This window comes from Ochlerotatus camptorhynchus, unplaced genomic scaffold (genome assembly GCF_037179485.1).
Source record: "Ochlerotatus camptorhynchus isolate MF236.1 unplaced genomic scaffold, CSIRO-AGI_Acam_v1.1 ptg000336l, whole genome shotgun sequence".
In the NCBI taxonomy this organism is placed as follows: Eukaryota; Metazoa; Arthropoda; class Insecta; order Diptera; family Culicidae; genus Ochlerotatus; species Ochlerotatus camptorhynchus.
Window position 1 is genome coordinate 3,237,831 of NW_027040824.1, and position 18,919 is coordinate 3,256,749.

An 18,919-nucleotide genomic window follows, 5' to 3' on the forward strand; every position below is an offset into this window, starting at 1 on the left:
TCTACCGCTACGAATGAAAAGTCAAATAAATTTAAAAGTGATCTTCGATACAAACATATTTGTTAAAACACTTTCGTAAAAGAAAGGTTAAGAGTGGGTTGCGCTTAGTATAACGGAAATGTGATATTTAACACTTGAATAAATTATATTTTAATATTTGCTGGGAAATCCATTCCAAAAAATGTGAAAATATGATCATCTACTTAGAAATGTCCAGACTTCCCGCATATGTCGAACATTTTCAAAATGGCTGAAAGTTATATGTTTAACTCTCCGAGCCCCACACCTATATCATACTTTTCACTATTTGTGTAATATCTTCGGTAAATTTTATTGTATTTTTTATGTTGTTATCTTGTTGGAAAGGGTATATTTATGTTAAGTTTTGATAGTTTGATTGAGCATAGCACAATTTTTTTTGGTTTTTCAGTTTTTGTCGAGTCGGTAGACATGTCGTTTCAGCAAGTTGAAGTAGATCGGTTTCTCAATGTGATTGGTGAGGCGGAAGGAAACAAGTTAGCTCTTTCACTATCACGACGTTCTTATGTATAATCTAGTGTGACGTAACGTTGGACCATGCGTAACAACACCGTGAGAACGAAAGAGTCGACTACATTCCTTCTGCCGCACCTATAGTAACGCACACGGTTCCCGCGCTGACTGTTCCTTACTTTCTCACTCTAATCAAAATTTCCTTCGATGAGTGAGAAAACAGCACCCCGTCAACGCGAGCAAGAACTCGTGTTGCCAGATCATTGCACACAAAAGCAACTTGAATTAATTCAAAACGAAAATACTAGCTAACCTGGCGGTGAGGGGCGGAAGGTGGACTAAAATTCTATTACAGATAACCACATTATTTTAATTAAATTCTTCGGAGTAAGTCGTCTGTCACTTTATTTGTGGTAGCAGCAACCAGATTTAAATAAAATGCTCCATTTGCAAAATAAAAGCATTCTAGGATTGCACTCGTATACCTCACCGTGTAAAATTTTGAAACCATCATCACTTTCATAGTTCTTCTATTCTCCACGAGTGCCAACTTTGATTTGCCAATTGGATCTCGTGGATAATAGAAGAACTATGAAAGTTTTTTTTTTCTTGATTTGTTTTTCGTCGATCTTGTTTTCCGTGCTGAGCACCAATGCTACCGACGCCAGTGTACCTCAATGAGGTACAGAGAGAGGTGTCGTGACCTGACCGAGGTTTCCAGCCTCAGCCATGTCTGAACAAACAGCATCCCGTTAATCAGGTACAACACCTTCACAAATCAGTGATGCTGCTTCGCTTCCATTACTGCTGCTGCTGATGTCCTTCGCTGCCAAAGTTAGTTACAAGAATGTCGTCAACGAGCTTACATAGCTCATATTTATACCCTCCAAATTTTCTCCTCTTTATCCAGCACTGCTTGCTTTGCCAGTTATTCCCCTCACATCTATCATGCTTCACGCTAATTTAGTTCAACTTAAATGGAGTGTATCATTACTTGACACAACTCTCAAGTTTTTATATATTTATTTTAATATTATATTTCACACCAACTATATCCACCACATTCTTCCCCTCCTGTACTCTAGAGTAAATTTGCAAACTTATTTTGTTTTTGCTAACTTATACAACCAAAACAGTATTCAAGCATATTGTTTTTATTAATTATTATTATAAAATTCCTCATATCTACATTAACTACAACAATGACATCAATTTCAACTTTTACCATTATCTTCAGTACTATCATCATCATTAATTTCAATACTATCATAAATTTCCAAAACGCAATAAACATCAACATAAAACGAACTACAGCATAGAGATAAAGTTGAACATAACCGTGTTCATGAAAATTTACAATCACTTCAAACTTGCAATAATTAACATATTGCACATTGCCTGCAAATGCAACTTAACGGTTAACTTATTACTGTCATCATCAGTATTATTTTCCCTTGGACAACTGACAACTTCCAGAATTAGCTACATGGGCCTGCCCCAAGGCTCATGTCTCAGCCCTCTTCTTTATAACTTTTACGTCAAAGATATCGACAACTGTTTGGCAGAACAATGCACGCTAAGACAACTTGCAGATGACGGTGTGGTTTCCGTAAGAGGTCCACATGCCGTGGACTTGCAAGGACCATTGCAAAATTCCTTAGATAACTTGTCTTCTTGGGCTATGAATCTAGGGATCGAATTCTCGCCGCAGAAAACTGAACTGGTAGTGTTTACTCGAAAGCGGTACCCAGCCCAAATGCATCTTAATCTTTTGGGCAGAAACATTACTCAATCATTGTCTTTCAAGTACCTTGGGGTCTGGTTTGATTCAAAGTGCACTTGGAATGCCCATATTACGTATTTGAAGCAAAAATGTCAGCAGAGGATCAACTTTCTCCGTTCAATTTGCGGCACATGGTGGGGTGCTCATCCGGGAGACCTCATAACGCTTTATAAAACAACTATTCTCTCTGTTCTAGAGTACGGCTCTTTCTGCTTTCTCTCGGCAAGAAAAAGTCACCTAATAAAATTGGAACGAATTCAATATCGTTGTCTGCGTATTGCTCTAGGCTGTATGCACTCAACGCATAACATGAGTCTCGAGGTTCTGGCAGGAGTAACACCCCTCCAGAACCGTTTCTGGGAGCTCTCTCTCAGAATACTAATCAAATGCGGAGTGCCGAACACACTTATAATTGCTAATTTTGAAGAAATTCTTGGGTTGAACACACAATCTCGATTTATGAGAATCTACCACCACTACATATCATCAGATATGTGTCTTCCTTGTTATACTCCAGACCGTGTTCACTTCACCAATCGCAGTTCCTCAATTGAATATGATCTGACCATGAAACAAGCAACTCATGGGATTCCCGATCAACTTCGACCTATTATTATCCCACGTATTTTTACTGAAAAGTACCAACAAGTCAATTGCATGAAAAGATATTTTACAGACGGGTCCCGTCTCAATGGATCTACTGGCTTCGGTGTCTTCAATGAAAACTCTAGCGCCTTCCGCAAACTTCAGGAACCTTGTTCCGTTTTTGTTGCTGAGCTGGCAGCAATCAACTTCGCATTGGGGATGATTTCCAATATGCCCACAGACCATTACTTCATCTTCTCGGATAGTCTCAGTTCGATTGAGGCTATTCGGTCGATGAAACAAGGTAGGCACTCATCTTATTTCCTTTCAAAGGTAAGGGAGCAGATGTGTGTGCTGGTCGAAAGATCATATATGATTACCTTTGTATGGGTCCCCTCACATTGCTCAATCCCAGGCAATGAGAAGGCGGACTCTCTCGCAAAGGTGGGCGCGCAGGAAGGCGAATTGTATGACAGGCAAATTTCACACGATGAATTTTACCATTTAGTGCGTCAGAGTACCTTTTCGAGTTGGCAAACCGATTGGGACACTGGAAATCTTGGACGGTGGTTACATTCAATTATTCCTAATGTTTCTTCGAGAGCGTGGTTTAAAGGCTTGGGCTTAAGTCGTGACTTCATTCGCGTGATGAGTAGACTTATGTCCAACCACTACTCGCTAGATGCTCATCTCAATAGAATAAACCTCGTGGACAGCAACATCTGTCGGTGTGGAAACGGTTACGATGACATCGAACACGCAGTTTGGCAATGTACGGATAATGACGCCGCCAGAGAGCGACTTTTGAATACCCTCTAGGCCCAAGGAAGACAACCCTATGTTCCTATCAGAGACGTGTTGGCAACCCGTGATCTCTGCTATATGCAGTCCGTTTATGTTTTTCTTCAAATGTCTAGTATAAGAATTTAATTCCTTTTGTCTTTTGTCTCTCTTTATTAGTTTTTGTTTGTTTTGTCCCCGCGTCTCGATGAGTCTCATCGTCGCCCACTGGTCACCCACCATAGCCGGTCGAACTCCGGACGAAGGTAGAACAGCACTACCGTTCATACTGGCGACAACGCTCTGATGAGACAACGAAACCCTACCCCAAGCTCCTCCCCTGATCCTATCCTTCGAAAATGTACCCTTCTAACCTCGAGTAAGCCGCGAGTAATCGGCCCAACTCCTACTAGACATAGAATTAAGTGAATTTTGTTACACACAGTGAACAATGAATTATCGGCTCCGTAAAGCTAACGCGATTGAGCCTCCCAAATAAACGAACTAGATAAAAAAAAATCATCAGTATTACTATCGTTAAAAAAATGGCATGTCGTAAACATAAGAGTGTTTATCATTAACTTTAGTTTCATCATCAACTTCAAAATTATCATTAACTTTATCATTGCTGTCATCTACAACACAAACATCAGCGTCAACATATGCATGAATTTCAACATTCACATAAATTCAATCATGATAATTAACTTTAACATTGCATCTATTTCAAATGCGTAATCAATTTAAACAGTATCTTTAATATCATCATTACATGTAATATAATAGTCAGTTTGTATATCCCATTAAGTTTAACGTTCCTATCACCTTCTATTACGCCATCAATCTCAACATCATCATACAGCCCAATTCGTCCAAATCATTATCATTGCCAATCGACTTCAACGTTGACTCTGACCTAAAATTACATCCTCTCGTCATAAGTTAAATAAAAAAGATGTTCAATCGAATCTTTAACATTTGCAGAGAATCTCCAGTAAAATACTTTAAATTTGTCAATGCACACTGTGTTAATTTTTTTAATATACAGCACACTGGAACTTTGACAGCTGTAGAAGAACTCTGTGATAGCGGATGGAATTTTTTTTTTTCATATGATTCACAATGCTAATATGCCCTTCAATATAACTTCGTTTGCATTAACCAGGTCAATCAATTCATCAACCACAATTCAATTTTCACAATTACAACTATCATTACCGTCATCTTCAATATTGCCAACATCTTTTAAATCTTTATCAAATTCAATGTTACCATTCATTCCTATATTGTTTAACTTCAACAACACTATCATTTTCAATACTATATTTTTTTTAAATTTATATCCGTATATTTGAACATACATTTCAATTGCCACATCCTCACCAACTTTAACATTGCAATAAACTTATATAAAACCACCAACTTCAACATCATTTTACAAATCACTAACCCCTCATCCGTTCTCATTTGTTTTGTTTTCGACATTTAGCTCAATCGATTCCACAACTTTATCGGATATCAGCTACAGTAGCTTCGAGTTTTAGTTAGTCAAAAATGTCACTTCATGACCGCTCATCATCACGTTTGAGTTGTGTATTGACAACTGAACCCTCACGCTCAATTCTATCATTCACTATTATCATAAAGGGTAACTCTAAGACGAGAAGGTTCCGAAGAAACGTGCTCAACTTTTTTGCCTTAGCTCTGGTATTCTCTTCGCCCAAGTAACATTGCAAGCTTTATAGAGGTTCTATAGCATTCTATAAGTCTGCACGATTGTTTACAGAACACTCATAAAGCCAAAATTGTTGCTTGTTAGTTTCCATCGGTTGCTATTATTCCCTCATTCTATTTTTATTAACCTAATCATCATTATGGCTACCATCTTTAACATTGAAATTAACTTCAACTTTAGAATGACCACATCAACAAAGCCGTCAACTTTAACCTCGACAACATATTAAAAAAAATCGCTATCTTTACTTCAACGTTGCCAAAACTCCAACATTAGAACCATTTTCAATTAATCAGTCGACTTTAAAATATATCTCTACTTTCATCGTTAATTTCAATATCAAAAAACTTAAATTTTGCCATCAAAATAATGATCACTTTCATTGTCGATATTAGCTTCAACTCTGCACTTTAACATTTTCATAAACTTCATCTCCATTTTTTTACATTAACTGTAAAATTGTCTTCAATTTTAACGTAGCTATCACAATCATTATCATCAACATTGTCATGATCACACTTCATCATCAACATTGCCATCAACATTCTATGTTCCGATGTAACGGCCTACTTCCATCAGGATGCCTACCGGACTTTCACTGCGCTAATTATGAGAAATTTGTTTTTATTTTCACCTCCCAATTCTTCCAATCAGGGAAAATTTATTGTTCATGTTTGATTTGCTATCGTCCACCGGCCTACTCCACTGCTTATGATATCAGGGAGCCTACCGAAGACATCATCTCCTCTACATAAAGAGGGTTAGTTTCTTTTTTTTATAAATCTCCCGGCTTACTCCACTGTCCTTCCGTCAGGGAGCCTACCGGGAACATTTTCATTATCAATCTATTTTTTTAATCTCCCGGCCTACTCCACTGCCCTTTCGTCAGGGAGCCTACCGGGGAGATTTTCATTATTATCAATCTATTTTTTTTTAGTCTGCCGGCCTACTCGACTGCCCATTCTGTCAGAGAGCCTACCGGAGACGTTTTCCAATCCACCGCCCTTCCGACGCGATTTTTTCTTTACTCGGTCTTATCTCCCGGCCTACTCCTTAGGAGCCTACCGGGAAACATTTCTACTACTCCGCCCTTCCGTCGGAGAGTAGTTTTTATTCCACTATACTTACTTTTTCACTAAATTGTAGCTAGCACCTAGCAATCTACCAACTGCGCCATTGTCGTGACCTGACCGAGGTTTCCAGCCTCAGCCATGTCTGAACAAACAGCATCCCGTTAATCAGGTACAACACCTTCACAAATCAGTGATGCTGCTTCGCTTCCATTACTGCTGCTGCTGATGTCCTTCGCTGCCAAAGTTAGTTACAAGAATATCGTCAACGAGCTTACATAGCTCATATTTATACCCTCCAAATTTTCTCCTCTTTATCCAGCACTGCTTGCTTTGCCAGTTATTCCCCTCACATCTATCATGCTTCACGCTAATTTAGTTCAACTTAAATGGAGTGTATCATTACTTGACACAACTCTCAAGTTTTTATATATTTATTTTAATATTATATTTCACACCAACTATATCCACCACAAGAGGTAAAGCAGATCGTGAAATATAGTTGAATTAGTAATCCAAAAAAACAACGGAAACGCAATTAGTGACGTCACTAATTGCTTGTATCGTACAGGGGTTTTACTCACACAACTAAACCGACTGCTTCACCTCGGTAATCCACCTCATTGAGTGTACCTATGCTCTGAGTGTACCTACGTACAGCTACGTACCACTCTTTTTTTTAGATGTGGAGATCATATAAGCTTTATCTGAAACGTACATAGACACAGTGTTATGTAAAAATCGCGTACATTGCGTTGATTATGTACAGGGTGCGTGACGAATTTTTGCAGTAAATTTCAAATAGTAATTTCTCATGCTTGTGCATCATGATTTAGATATATTTGGCAGCACTGGAGAGCTTCTACTGTTAGGTGTAAGATTTAAACAAACAATGTTGAGTAAACGTAAAGATGTCGAAACAAGAGAGCAATCTGTCAGCCGTTGTCGTTTGTTGCGCGCCGGAGTATGCATGAAAGAAATAATTTGGTCGGTAAATGTGTCTGAAAGAACAGTGTATAATATTAAAAAAGGCTTGAGAAAGTGATGAGACGGAGCACCTGCTCATACTGCTAATAAAGCACAGAAATGGCTTACGGAAAATATTTCGTAAATTTGGGAGGAAGAAATTTGGCCCCCAAGCAGTCCCGATATCAATCCGTTGGATTATTTTGTATAGGGCGTCGTCCAACGGGATAACAATAGAACCCCTCACACCACACTTAAGTCGCTAAAAGCTAAAATCAAGGCAGTGATGACATCTATAGATCGAAACATTTTAAAACGTGCATACTGCAGTTTCCGGAAGCGTCTAACTACAGTCGTCGAAAGGGAAGGCAATTTTTTGAATAAATTTACTTACAACTTCCATATGTTGCGAAAGAAAATAAATCGCACAAAATTCATTGCTCGAATAACTAACTGGTGTATTTTTTCTCAAATATGCCATTTACTGCAAAAATTCGTCACGCACCCTGTAGATGTGTTAAAAAGGAGCTCTCTGTGAAATTCAAGGAACATCACATACATTCTACTTGAGCCACGTAAAACTGAGATGAGAGGTTCAACGTGTAGATTATTTTGAGTGTAAACTATCGTCCCAAACGTAAGATTGATTCATTCACGTCGAAATAATGTATATATTTAATGGTGCCGGTGTTTTTTTTTTCTTTTGTTTGTTTTTTCCGTCGATCTTGTTTTCCGTGCTGAGCACCAATGCTACCGACGTGCCAGGAAGGCAGCTCCCACACCTGGACCCTACCTATCGACCCATCAACTCATGAACCGGGGACCAACGGCTTTACTTCCCATCCGAAGGAAGGCGTGATCAGAGATGTTATGCCTCAGAACAACCCGGCGGCGCCGACTGGGATTGAACCCAGGCCTGCTGGGGTGAGAGGTTATCACGCTTACCACTACACCACCGGCGGTTGATGCCTATGTCGAAATACACTTAATTCTGTTTTTACGCGATTTTCATTTTTTTTTCGATTTTACCCGATGCTTTGTTAAAACAACTTGATTTTTTTTTTATTTAACGTGATTCTTTTAAATAAGTTACATTACATTTGGGTCCAATATGAGATCAAACGATCAAAAAGGTGAAAAATATCGCGTGAAAAAAAAAATTGAATGTATTGCTTATGTCTATCACATGTGTAAAGCGACCCTACACGATTGCTTTTATAGATGATAATCGTATTGTCATTACATTCTATAGAGATTTTCACGTCCGGTTGTATTGGTGCGATATGTAAGAGCGTGTTAGTGAATATCCGAGGAAAATACATAAGGGGCTGTTCATAAGCTACGTAGACAGTTTAGGGGGGGGGGGGGGGGTTGACAAGTATCCACGGCCCATACAAATTTTAAAATTTTTGTATGGACAATTGTCTACGCAGGGGGAGGGGGGGGGTCAAGAATCCCAAAAAACTGTCTACGTAGTTTATGAACAGCCCCTAACAAATCGATGTCAAACTCATTTTGACAGATTTACTTTCATACATTTTTCAGGTTAGCCAGAGGAAAATAATAAACAACTTTACACGGCGTTGCCCCCGCTAGTGTGCGTCCGTTAAACGTCACTAATCTCTATATTGACGTCAATACATAGATATTGACATTTTTTCTGTATTCACATCATCAATTGACAATAATAATTCCCCTTCGCGTCCATATATGTATTGATACATGTGAGGTTCACTTATCGTAGGCCCATTTGAACCTTACACGGCATTCAACTCCAATTTGATTTCCGTTCACTGATGTATGCAATGGTGCCAGTGGGCCTACCGCCTGTTGTATTCAGCGATCATTCAGCAGATCGAAGTACTTATGCTCGTGTAAAACCGGTTGCATACTTGCATGAGGAATTCACACACTTAAAATTTTTCACTTAGAGTCTATTAAGAACGCACAGAATATTGTCCCAATTACAAAATACTGATTTTTAGCTGAATATCACATAGCATACGAAATTCTATATGAGCAATCATATAGACTTCATTGGACACATTACGTTCATGTGATTTAGTGGTGTAAATTCCCTGAAAGTTATGTGAAATTTACATGGATATCTTCCACTGGTTATGTGATTTATTTTATGAGTGCAGTCTACCAAGCTACAAATATAGTTTCAAGTAGGGTTGGTTCACAAATATACCTCATAGGGTAGAGCGCTACTTCGTCGTAATAGCCCATTTTCGTTCTATCGATCAAAAAAATCAATAATATCAATGATTTCACCGTGCACAAATCAATAATAGGTTTGTTCCGATACGTTACTTCATTAGCTAACATAAATCCTATTACAGCGCATTGTATAAATATTTACGCTGATTGTCCTAAAAACAAAAGAAGCTCTCCCAGCCAATTTCCTTTTTCTACGTTTATCGGTACGACAAAGAAAATCTAATGGCGTTTCAATGCGTTTGGACGGAATAGGAACTCGTAGGACGAATTTAGAATCAAGAAGTAGTATTAGATTTTAAACAATATCTCAATAATGTGTGACTCTTTATCAAATCCAACGGTACGTATGGAAAATTGAATAAATTTAGAAGTCTGTTTTGACAGAAATATTCCACTTATTGATTAAACTCGTTCAGAAAAGAGACTAAAATTAGATCAAAAACCCTATGCTAAATGAGAATGCACGAACACATCTTCTTCTTCTTATTCGCATTTCAAGCTTAATGCTTACTGCATATTAGCTTATTGCGTGCTCTCAACTTAGTATTTTACTAAATGCACTCCCACAGTTATTAATTGACAGCTTTCGATGCCAATACCACTGCATGAATTTGTATATTGTCTGGTAGGCTCTCTATGTCCAGGGAAGTCGAGAAAATTTTCAACCCGAAAGATTCCCTCGACCGGCTTGGTAATACCGTGCTTTTACTGACTAGGCTATGAGGCCCCGACATGTACAAACCCATGTGTATAACAATTTGGAGGTTTTCACGTATGCGATGCATAACAAATTATTTGGGATCGGTATAGGATGCAGTTAAGGGAATCAAGGTATTTTCCGTCGATCTGGTTTTCCGTGCTCAGCAAGAATGCTAACGACGACAGAGAGGCAGCTCCCAAACCTGAACCCTACCTATCGACCCATCAACTCATGAACCGGGGACCAATGGCTTTACTTCCCATCTGAAGGAAGGTGCGATCAGAGATGTTATGTCTCAGTTTAAAAAAAAAACATGACAAATCAATAATCAATGAACTCTTTATATAAATTCGTTAACAATGTTATAAACATTGCACTGATTATTATCATTGTATTACACTCACTATTAAGCTGTTTATATTAATATATCGAATCATTTATATTTATAGGTAAGGGAACCCTTTAAAGGAACTTAGTTCCACTGGGAACATCCCAACATTATTAACTTTGTTTGTTTTACAGATAGTTCATCACACCCCTCCAAATTATTAGCATATGTTACTTGTTCTTCTAATTTTTAATTAAAAACATAACGAGGAGTTCATTACCAGGGGGCTCTTGATGAGAGCTCTTCGGTGTGGGAGTGAGTTGGTGGGCCCTAAAAAGACGTTTTGGTTATGGTAGTGTCGGGCACAAAAAGTTTCAGTGCCCCAATCGAAATGACAGGGAGGCTGCTCCACCGAAGAAAACGGCGCATAAAGTTTAGACTAGGCAAGTCAAATGATTCAACTTTTTCAACTTATTTAAATTCAAGTGAGTTGATCAAGTCAGTTGAATGGCATGGTTTAAACGTTCAATTCGCGTTGAATTTAACTGACTTGATCAGTTGACTTGCCCTGTCTAAACCCAGCTTAAGGCAAACGTCGGTACGAAGACGGTTTCTTTCGTTGAGGCGGATGCTCTTGAGAATGTCGCGTTTGATTCTAGTGCCGATTCGAAGTGGTTCTTAGACAGTGCATTGCAGTGGTGCTCCGAGCCGAAAGCATTGAAAAGTTGGATAAGCCGGTAGTGATCCAAACAGCTAAAAGCAGTACCAATTTGCTTGCTCGGTACAAAGGTCGTGTTGTTGGTCAGGCTCTAGTTTGTGGGGAGAAGATCCAAATTATCATGGAGGATGTTTTGTTTACACCGGAGCTGTTACTAAATATTTTGTCGCTCAGACGGCTTGAGACAACAGGAAGGAAAGTTGTGCGAGAAAGGAAAAATGAAATAGCGTGTGGAAAAGAGGCTGGCTAGCATCGCTGGTGTAGTGGTAAGCCTGACAGCTTCTCACCCCAATGGGTCTGGGTTCAATCCCAGTCGATGTCGGTTGAATTTTCTGAGCCATATAAAACTCTGGTCTTGTTTTCCTTCGGAAGGGAAGTAAGGCCGGTGGTCCTGGTCCATGTGCGTTAATGGGTGCATTATACTACGCAGATGTGGAAGCTGCCTTCCTGCACATTAGACTGATGCAAAATTTGAAATTTTCGCTCCACAGTGCCTAAACGGTTCAAAATTGGGTCCTGCTTAGCCTCCCAACATTTGAACTACTTTAGTAAGAGACTGACTTGGCACAAACCATTTCAAGTTTACATGGGAATTACTATGGGAAAACTTATGTTTTTGTTCATATCTATCTAACAATTCACCACATCACTATGCTTTTAAAAATGAAAGCAGTAATTATAGCAAATTTTCTCAGGCACAACTTTGTTGAAAACCACTTTTCAATCAAATGTAAGGAACAAAAGTGATTAATGATTCAAGTCACTGATGTCTTATGATTATGCTCATTTAACTGTTCAGCAGGCAACATTGGTGTTTCTGGTGCGAAGAATAGAGCACAAATATCATGGCTACTATGTCACACTGCAGAATACAGTGTTGCCCACAGAACAGCTGCTTAATCATGCCATAAGATTATCAATCTTTTAAACAATTAATAACAATTTAATTTGACATTTGGCTGAAAAACAATATTCCGAAAAGTAGGAGCTTAGAAAATTTCCCGTAAGAATAGTTATAGAAATTTTCAAAAAGCAATATGGAAAATGGGTAGAAGACAATGAACAAAAAGTTTGGTTTTCACATAGTAATTTCCATACAAACTTCAAATAATTTGTGCCAAGTCAGTTTCATATCAAATGAGTTTAAATTTTGGGAGGCTAATAATCGTTTGAGCACAGTGGAGCGAAAATTTCAAATTTTGCATCAGTCTACTGCACATTCAATTGTCGTCAATGGATGGCTTCTGATGTCAGTCGGTTTGGACTAGAACAGAGATCGACGTTAAATAAATGAATTTAGAAGAAGATTATCAGAGACTGCTTTAGAATCTGACAAAGTTGTCTATCTTCATGCTACGATAATTTCGTTTGGATCGAGGTGTTGACCTAGTCGCTGATGTCGTGACTGGACCGAGGTTTCCAGCCTCGGTCACGGTTTCACGAATCTACTGCTCCCTTGGTTGCTTATGACATAGTTAAGTACACAAAAAAATTAAGATCGGGACTGTTTGTTTTGATTTTGTCAGGAAAATTTCCGGCTGGGACCACGGGAGTGAACGTAGAACGATAAAAGGAATACAGTTGTCCAATAATATATTATTCCGAATTTGGTTTTTGATTAAGTTTCAACCTGGATCATTCAAATTCGATCTGAATTCGTTCCAACTAGAGTCTAAGAGTCACGCCGAGAGTGAATCCAAGTCTACATATTGAACTGTCAAACCGGCCACCTATCGTGCAAAGTAAACAAATTCGAAAGCTCCACAAAAGGTATTGCCATAAAATATAAAATACAATCGAAGAAATAATCATAAACACGCAGTGAGCTTTGAATTGTCATCGGATATGTTTGGTATTGATCAGTAATGAGAATTTGTAATATTTTTAGTTAAGATAATTCGCCAAAATCACTTGTATAATGATGTACTACATCCGCTAACTTGCTTACTCGCCAGAAGATTTGAAGTTGATGCAGAAGTCCTCTTTTAACAAGTTTCGAAAACCGTTATGCGAGTTCCATTGTGTTTCTCTTATACATAGACTCTAGTTCCAACGTAGTTTCTGTATCATGCATGTGTTTAGTGGTTATGACAAGTAGGCATGTGACACATGCCTACTTGTCATGACCACTAAAGAACAATAATTGATAGAGCTGGAATTAGGGCGTAAAAACTTTTGTAAACAATGCATTCTCTCGATAACTTCTCGAAACTCAAGGCACGCCCACGTAAACCATCATAACCAACGGTAAGGGGAAGTCTTCCTCTACCAGATGGTGACGTTGATTTGAGTGAGCGAGCCTTGGTTTTCTAGAGATCATCGAGAGAAGTCATTGTTTACAAAAGCTTTTACGCCCTAATTCCAGCTCTATCTAGAATTCTATACTTTTTGTTAGCACGCGAAAAAAAAAAAAAGATATTTAAGGCATTTTAAATCGTCTTCTGTGCAAAAATTACATAAACAATGCCTGGAAAAAAAAGTTTAAAGATTTGACAAAATGTTACAATTTAACGATTTTTCTCAATTTTGATGTGCCCAAAGTAAGTGAAGGCCCTGGCATAGTAATTGACATGGATACCTCTCACGTCAAAGTTACGAGTTCAAATCTCATCCCGGACAAGACACGAATGACCCTAAAGTGTTTAAGTGACTATAATAAAAAAAGATTTGTTAAATGTTTTCAATATTTCTAAATTATGCAGTTTTCATAAGCTTTTTTATTAACCCAACAAAGCTTCATCAACAAATTCCTATATTTCAATTACTTGTCTGTTTTATAATACATCATATTACATCATATCATCAGTTCAATAAATATTGATCAGTAAAATTTCCAGCTTTCAGGAAAATCTTCTCTGGTGTTGAAGCAGTCCCCAGAGGTATCCAATCGTCGGGTAATCCAGCATCCCTACGGGCCGACCGTAAGGCGTTGCGCAGAGCAAACAACACCACAACCGACAAAACTAGCGGTGGCTCACTGGTCGTCTTCGCTCTTAGTACTCCACACGGATTGGAACTTCCCTTGAGGAAGTTGATCCGAAAGTCAACTGGAATATCATTTGCTCCGAAAATCTTGTAGTTCCAAGTGCGATTTGTCAATAGCTGGCCATTAGTATCATTGTAGATTAACTCTTCAGCCAAATAATATCCTAAGCCCATAGTTATTGCTCCCTCAATCTGACCCAGGTCGATGCCGGGACTCATGCTTTCGCCAGTGTCTTGCTGCACATCCATCCGCCGAATCAGAATGTTCCCGGTAAGAATGTCGATTTCCACTTCAGTACAGCATAAACTCCACAAGTAGTACGGTTTTACGTCCGTTGCTTTGAACATAAAATTCACAGTAAGGTCAACGCTATCTGCAGAGCATAACTGTATCAGTTGTAGCCAAGTAGCTTGTGGAAATTTCTCCCGAATAGGTTTCATTCTTTCTAGCAAAGTCTTACAAGCTTCACTTGAGGCATAGCATACCGACTCACTAGAGACGCTACCGCCAGAAGGATCAACATTCGCCGAAGTCCAGCTGGTGGAAGGTTTCACGCACACCATTTCCAGCGAAATTCCCAGGGTGGAAGCAATTACTTGAGCCACCTTGGTATTGACTCCTTGACCCATTTCAATCCCTCCATGGGTCACCACCACTGTACCATCGCCTTGATAGATTGATACAAGAGCGTTAAATATGCCATGGTAAGTATGGAGATATTTTTCCGGAATCCAAGCAATGCCTCGCTTCTTCCAGCGATTGTTAGCGTTGAACAAGTCGACTGATCGTTTGCGGGATTCGTATTCAACGCTTTTTAGAAAGTCTGGTATGAGTGAACGCATCCTACTATCCTTAGGCATGTTTGCAAATCGAACTTCCAACGGATCTTTGCCCGTAGCATGAGCAATATTTTCGATGATCGTTTCAACGGTAGCGATGGACTCAGTGGTGCCCGGTGCCCGGCACCACGTATTTTTGGGTACATCGGTCTTCACCATCTTTCCAATAATCTTCCACGCTTTACTCTCGTAGCAATTTGGAAAGAACAGTATAAATGTGTTTGCGATAGGTTCGTTAAACGATATACCAGAGTCATGGGCAAAGTAATTGGAAAGTTTAATAATTCTTCCGTTTTGGTCAACGTGGACTTGGTAATCACTGATGCAACCGTATCGCTTTCCAGTGATTTCCATGTTTGCCTCCATGGTCAGAGGGAAGCGAACTGGACGATTCGTTAGATGTGCAGCTAGAGCTGCACCGCATGCTGTCAGTCCAGATCGAGAAACTTTAGAACCGAAACTTCCACCCAACCTTCTAACGTAGATGTCAACGTGGTTTTGAGGAATCTTCAACATTTGCGCAATCGCGACTTGGTTTACACCCATCCATTGAGTTGCAGGATACACCTCCATTCCGTTCTCTTTCGGTACACAAATGCAGGTTTGATTTTCCAAGGGGAAATGTGCTTGACCTGCCAGCTCCACTCTTCCTTTGATATACTGCGTATCCCGAATATCAGCGGTACTGAACTCTTCTCCGACCATTTCAGCAGTCTCACTACATCGATGTCCTTCTGAAGCATTATTTATAGCTTCTTCCAATGTTGGGTAAATCTCTCGATCAAGCAATTGTTCGTATCTTATTTCAACCCACTTAACTGCATTATTTGCTATCTCAAACGTTTCTGCAACGATTATCCCTACTGGTTGTCCATAAAACCGTACTTCACCGCTGCAGAGAATTTCTTCTACTTCGGGAAATCCCAAAACTTGTGGGGTGAAGCTATTCGCCCCAGGAATATCACTGGCCGTGAAGAATCCAACCACCCCAGACATCTTCAGAGCTTCCGATGGATCAATCCGGGCTATTTTGGAATTGAGTACAGTAGCCCCAACGAAAGCAGCAAACAGTTCACCGGGGAATGGTGGGATGTCGTTGATGTACTCGGCTTCACCGGAACACTGAGCTATGCCTTCTAGTTTTGGGACATCCTTCGTGAGCGGCCAATATTTTTCGTACGTATCGAAGGAATGCTGGCCGGAAGAAAGCGGGCGCTCCAGCAGTATTTGACCGGATTTGTATTGTGGTTTAATTTGGGTCTGAGGGGCAATGTTCAGTACAAATTTGTAGAATAAGGAAATCGCAAGGTTCTTCCTGTATTCGGCAGATGCTTCAGGAAGTACCCAATCTGGTTTCAACTCACATTTCAAAGTTTCTATGGCAGCTTGCAGTGTGTCATTGTTGAATAGATTTTTGCCTTCCAAGAAACGTTCTGTTTGCTCAGCATGAACGAATGTCGGGCTAATGTTTCCAAAACAGATTTGTGCAGATTTGATGATACTTTTTGTGTTGTCGAATAGCAGCAAAAATGCAGCATTCGTGTATGCTTTAGCGTTCTGTGCCCGTGCCATGATCTTGTACGATTTAAAAACGTAAACATGGGGATCCAAAGCAGGTAAGGTGACTGATCTTATTATTTTGTTCTGAGCGTTGGACATTACGAATTCTTCAGGACTTACAGTGACTGCTTGATTTGCTGGGTCAACTACTGATAACTCTGCACGGACAGTCTCCAAGAGAAGAAAGATATCAGAAGGAAAGTCATGGTGTTGATTTTTCAAACTCAAGTTCCCTGCAATGCTTGCAACATTTCGAACTAATGGGTTTGCTACTAAGTCAACGTGCTCTGCCAATTCCTTGCAGTAGCTGAATAATGGATTCATAGCAGCAGCTTCTTGTAAAATTTGCATGAACTTCGAAAGGGAAATATTCCCTCCCACCGAAACGGTGGTGTCATTCAGGGAGACTTCGTGTAGCTCCTCCACCGAGTTGCAATCTATAAACACCTGTAGATTCTCACATCTTCGATACACTCCATGAGCCGTATCCCCACACACTAGCATATACGGTCGCTCTCCAATCTGATTCAGAATATGCAGGACTTCTTGCAATCTGTAAACCTTGTGCCACTCTTTTCCGTCTTCAAACAAAATCTTGATCTGTTTTTTCTCATCTTTTATCCTACACTTTCCAGCACAAGTTCTCCCACTACCAGGACAAATCTTCACAAAGTCTTCAATATCTGCACACACTTCTTCCGTTTGCGTTGCCATGGATTTGAATGCATCCAATATCGGCCTATACCCGGTACAACGGCATAGATTACCACCGAGTGCATTCTCCACATCTTCCACTGAAACCTTCCCTCCCTTCGACTTCATCAGACTGTACATCGTCATCACCATTCCGGGAGAGCACATTCCACACTGAGACCCATTGTACTGAGCCAGTCGCTCCTGCAGCGGGTGGTATCCGTCTTTCCTGTTTCCAATTCCTTCGATCGTTGTAATTTCCAGTCCATGGCACGCAAATAACAAAAACAGGCACGAGTTAACTGCGATCGAGACCTTCTCTCCGGTGATGGGATCACGGCGTTCGACGTATACAGTACAAGCTCCACAGCCACCTTCCAAGCACATGAATTTCGTTCCACGGAGTAGGACATTGTTACGGATGAACGTGTTCAAAGATGTGTCTACTGGGCAGGTCTTGGAGTTGATGGTGTAAGGTTTTCCGTTAATGGTAAAGGTAACTCGATCCAAGACTTCGGCGCAGACTGATTCGCCCCATAAATAGTGATTCAATGTCGAAAGCATGGCGTGAACTAATCTTGGCAACGGTTCAATCGTTATATTTTATATTTTTTTTTCATATGATGTTGTGGCAGAGTAGAGACAGGTTAATGAAAATATAAAAATATTTATGTTTGGCGAACGTGAAATGCACGCAAACATTCTGTCATATGTGGTCAGTTTAACTTACGGTAAATTGAAGCTTACAATGAGAGGAACAGGTACGAGTGTCGCAGTTCTCTGTGCTCTACAGAACTAGTGTACCGTCAACTCTACAAGACTCGATATTCCATAATGTAATTTTTGACGTAGGGCTACGTCTGTAATTTCTAAAGTGGGGGTCACATTAAAAAAAAATCAAAATTCAGACATGGGACGAAAAATCCCAAACACGGACGCAACGATTGAGCGCAAATAGAACACTCGACACATTGCGCATGCTCACATGAGGTTGCATCCAGTTGCTATCTTTTTTGATTAAAAAGTTAATGGAGATTTTCTTCGAAAAAACTGTTCTTCTCAATTGTCATTATCTCTAAATGGAGCAAACCGATTTTCAAACGTTTGATTTCATTTCAAAGATGGTGTTTTAATTAATTTTTAGGAAAAAAACTGTGAGAGCGTTCTTTGTTTAAAGAATTTAATTTAATTTAAAATAAAGTCATAGTTTTCAATAAAAACTAGCCACAACTTTTTAAAGGGTGATACGGTCAAAATTTGGTCAATATCAACTTGACGTATTTCTTTCAATTTTGCATTTAAAAAACCTGAACACCCCTCATTTTGAAGGTGTGTGTGTGTAGAATGTTGCTCCTATTTTAATTTTGGAATTCACTCTTCATTTGTCAAAATGCCGTCCAAGCAAGAAGAGCAGCGTATCAAAATTTTGCTCGCGCATCGCGAAAATCCGAGCTACTCGCA

General features: G+C 39.5%; 1 protein-coding gene across 1 annotated transcript; it reads right to left on the reverse strand.

Annotated features, from left to right (window-relative positions):
• Positions 1–14,182: 14,182 nt before the first annotated feature.
• On the reverse strand, positions 14,183–18,022 carry LOC135708873 (uncharacterized). The gene has a single exon (XM_065231046.1). The coding sequence runs from the start codon at positions 18,020–18,022 to the stop codon at positions 14,183–14,185; it is 3,840 nt and encodes a 1,279-aa protein (XP_065087118.1).
• Between the last annotated feature and the right edge of the window lie 897 nt (positions 18,023–18,919).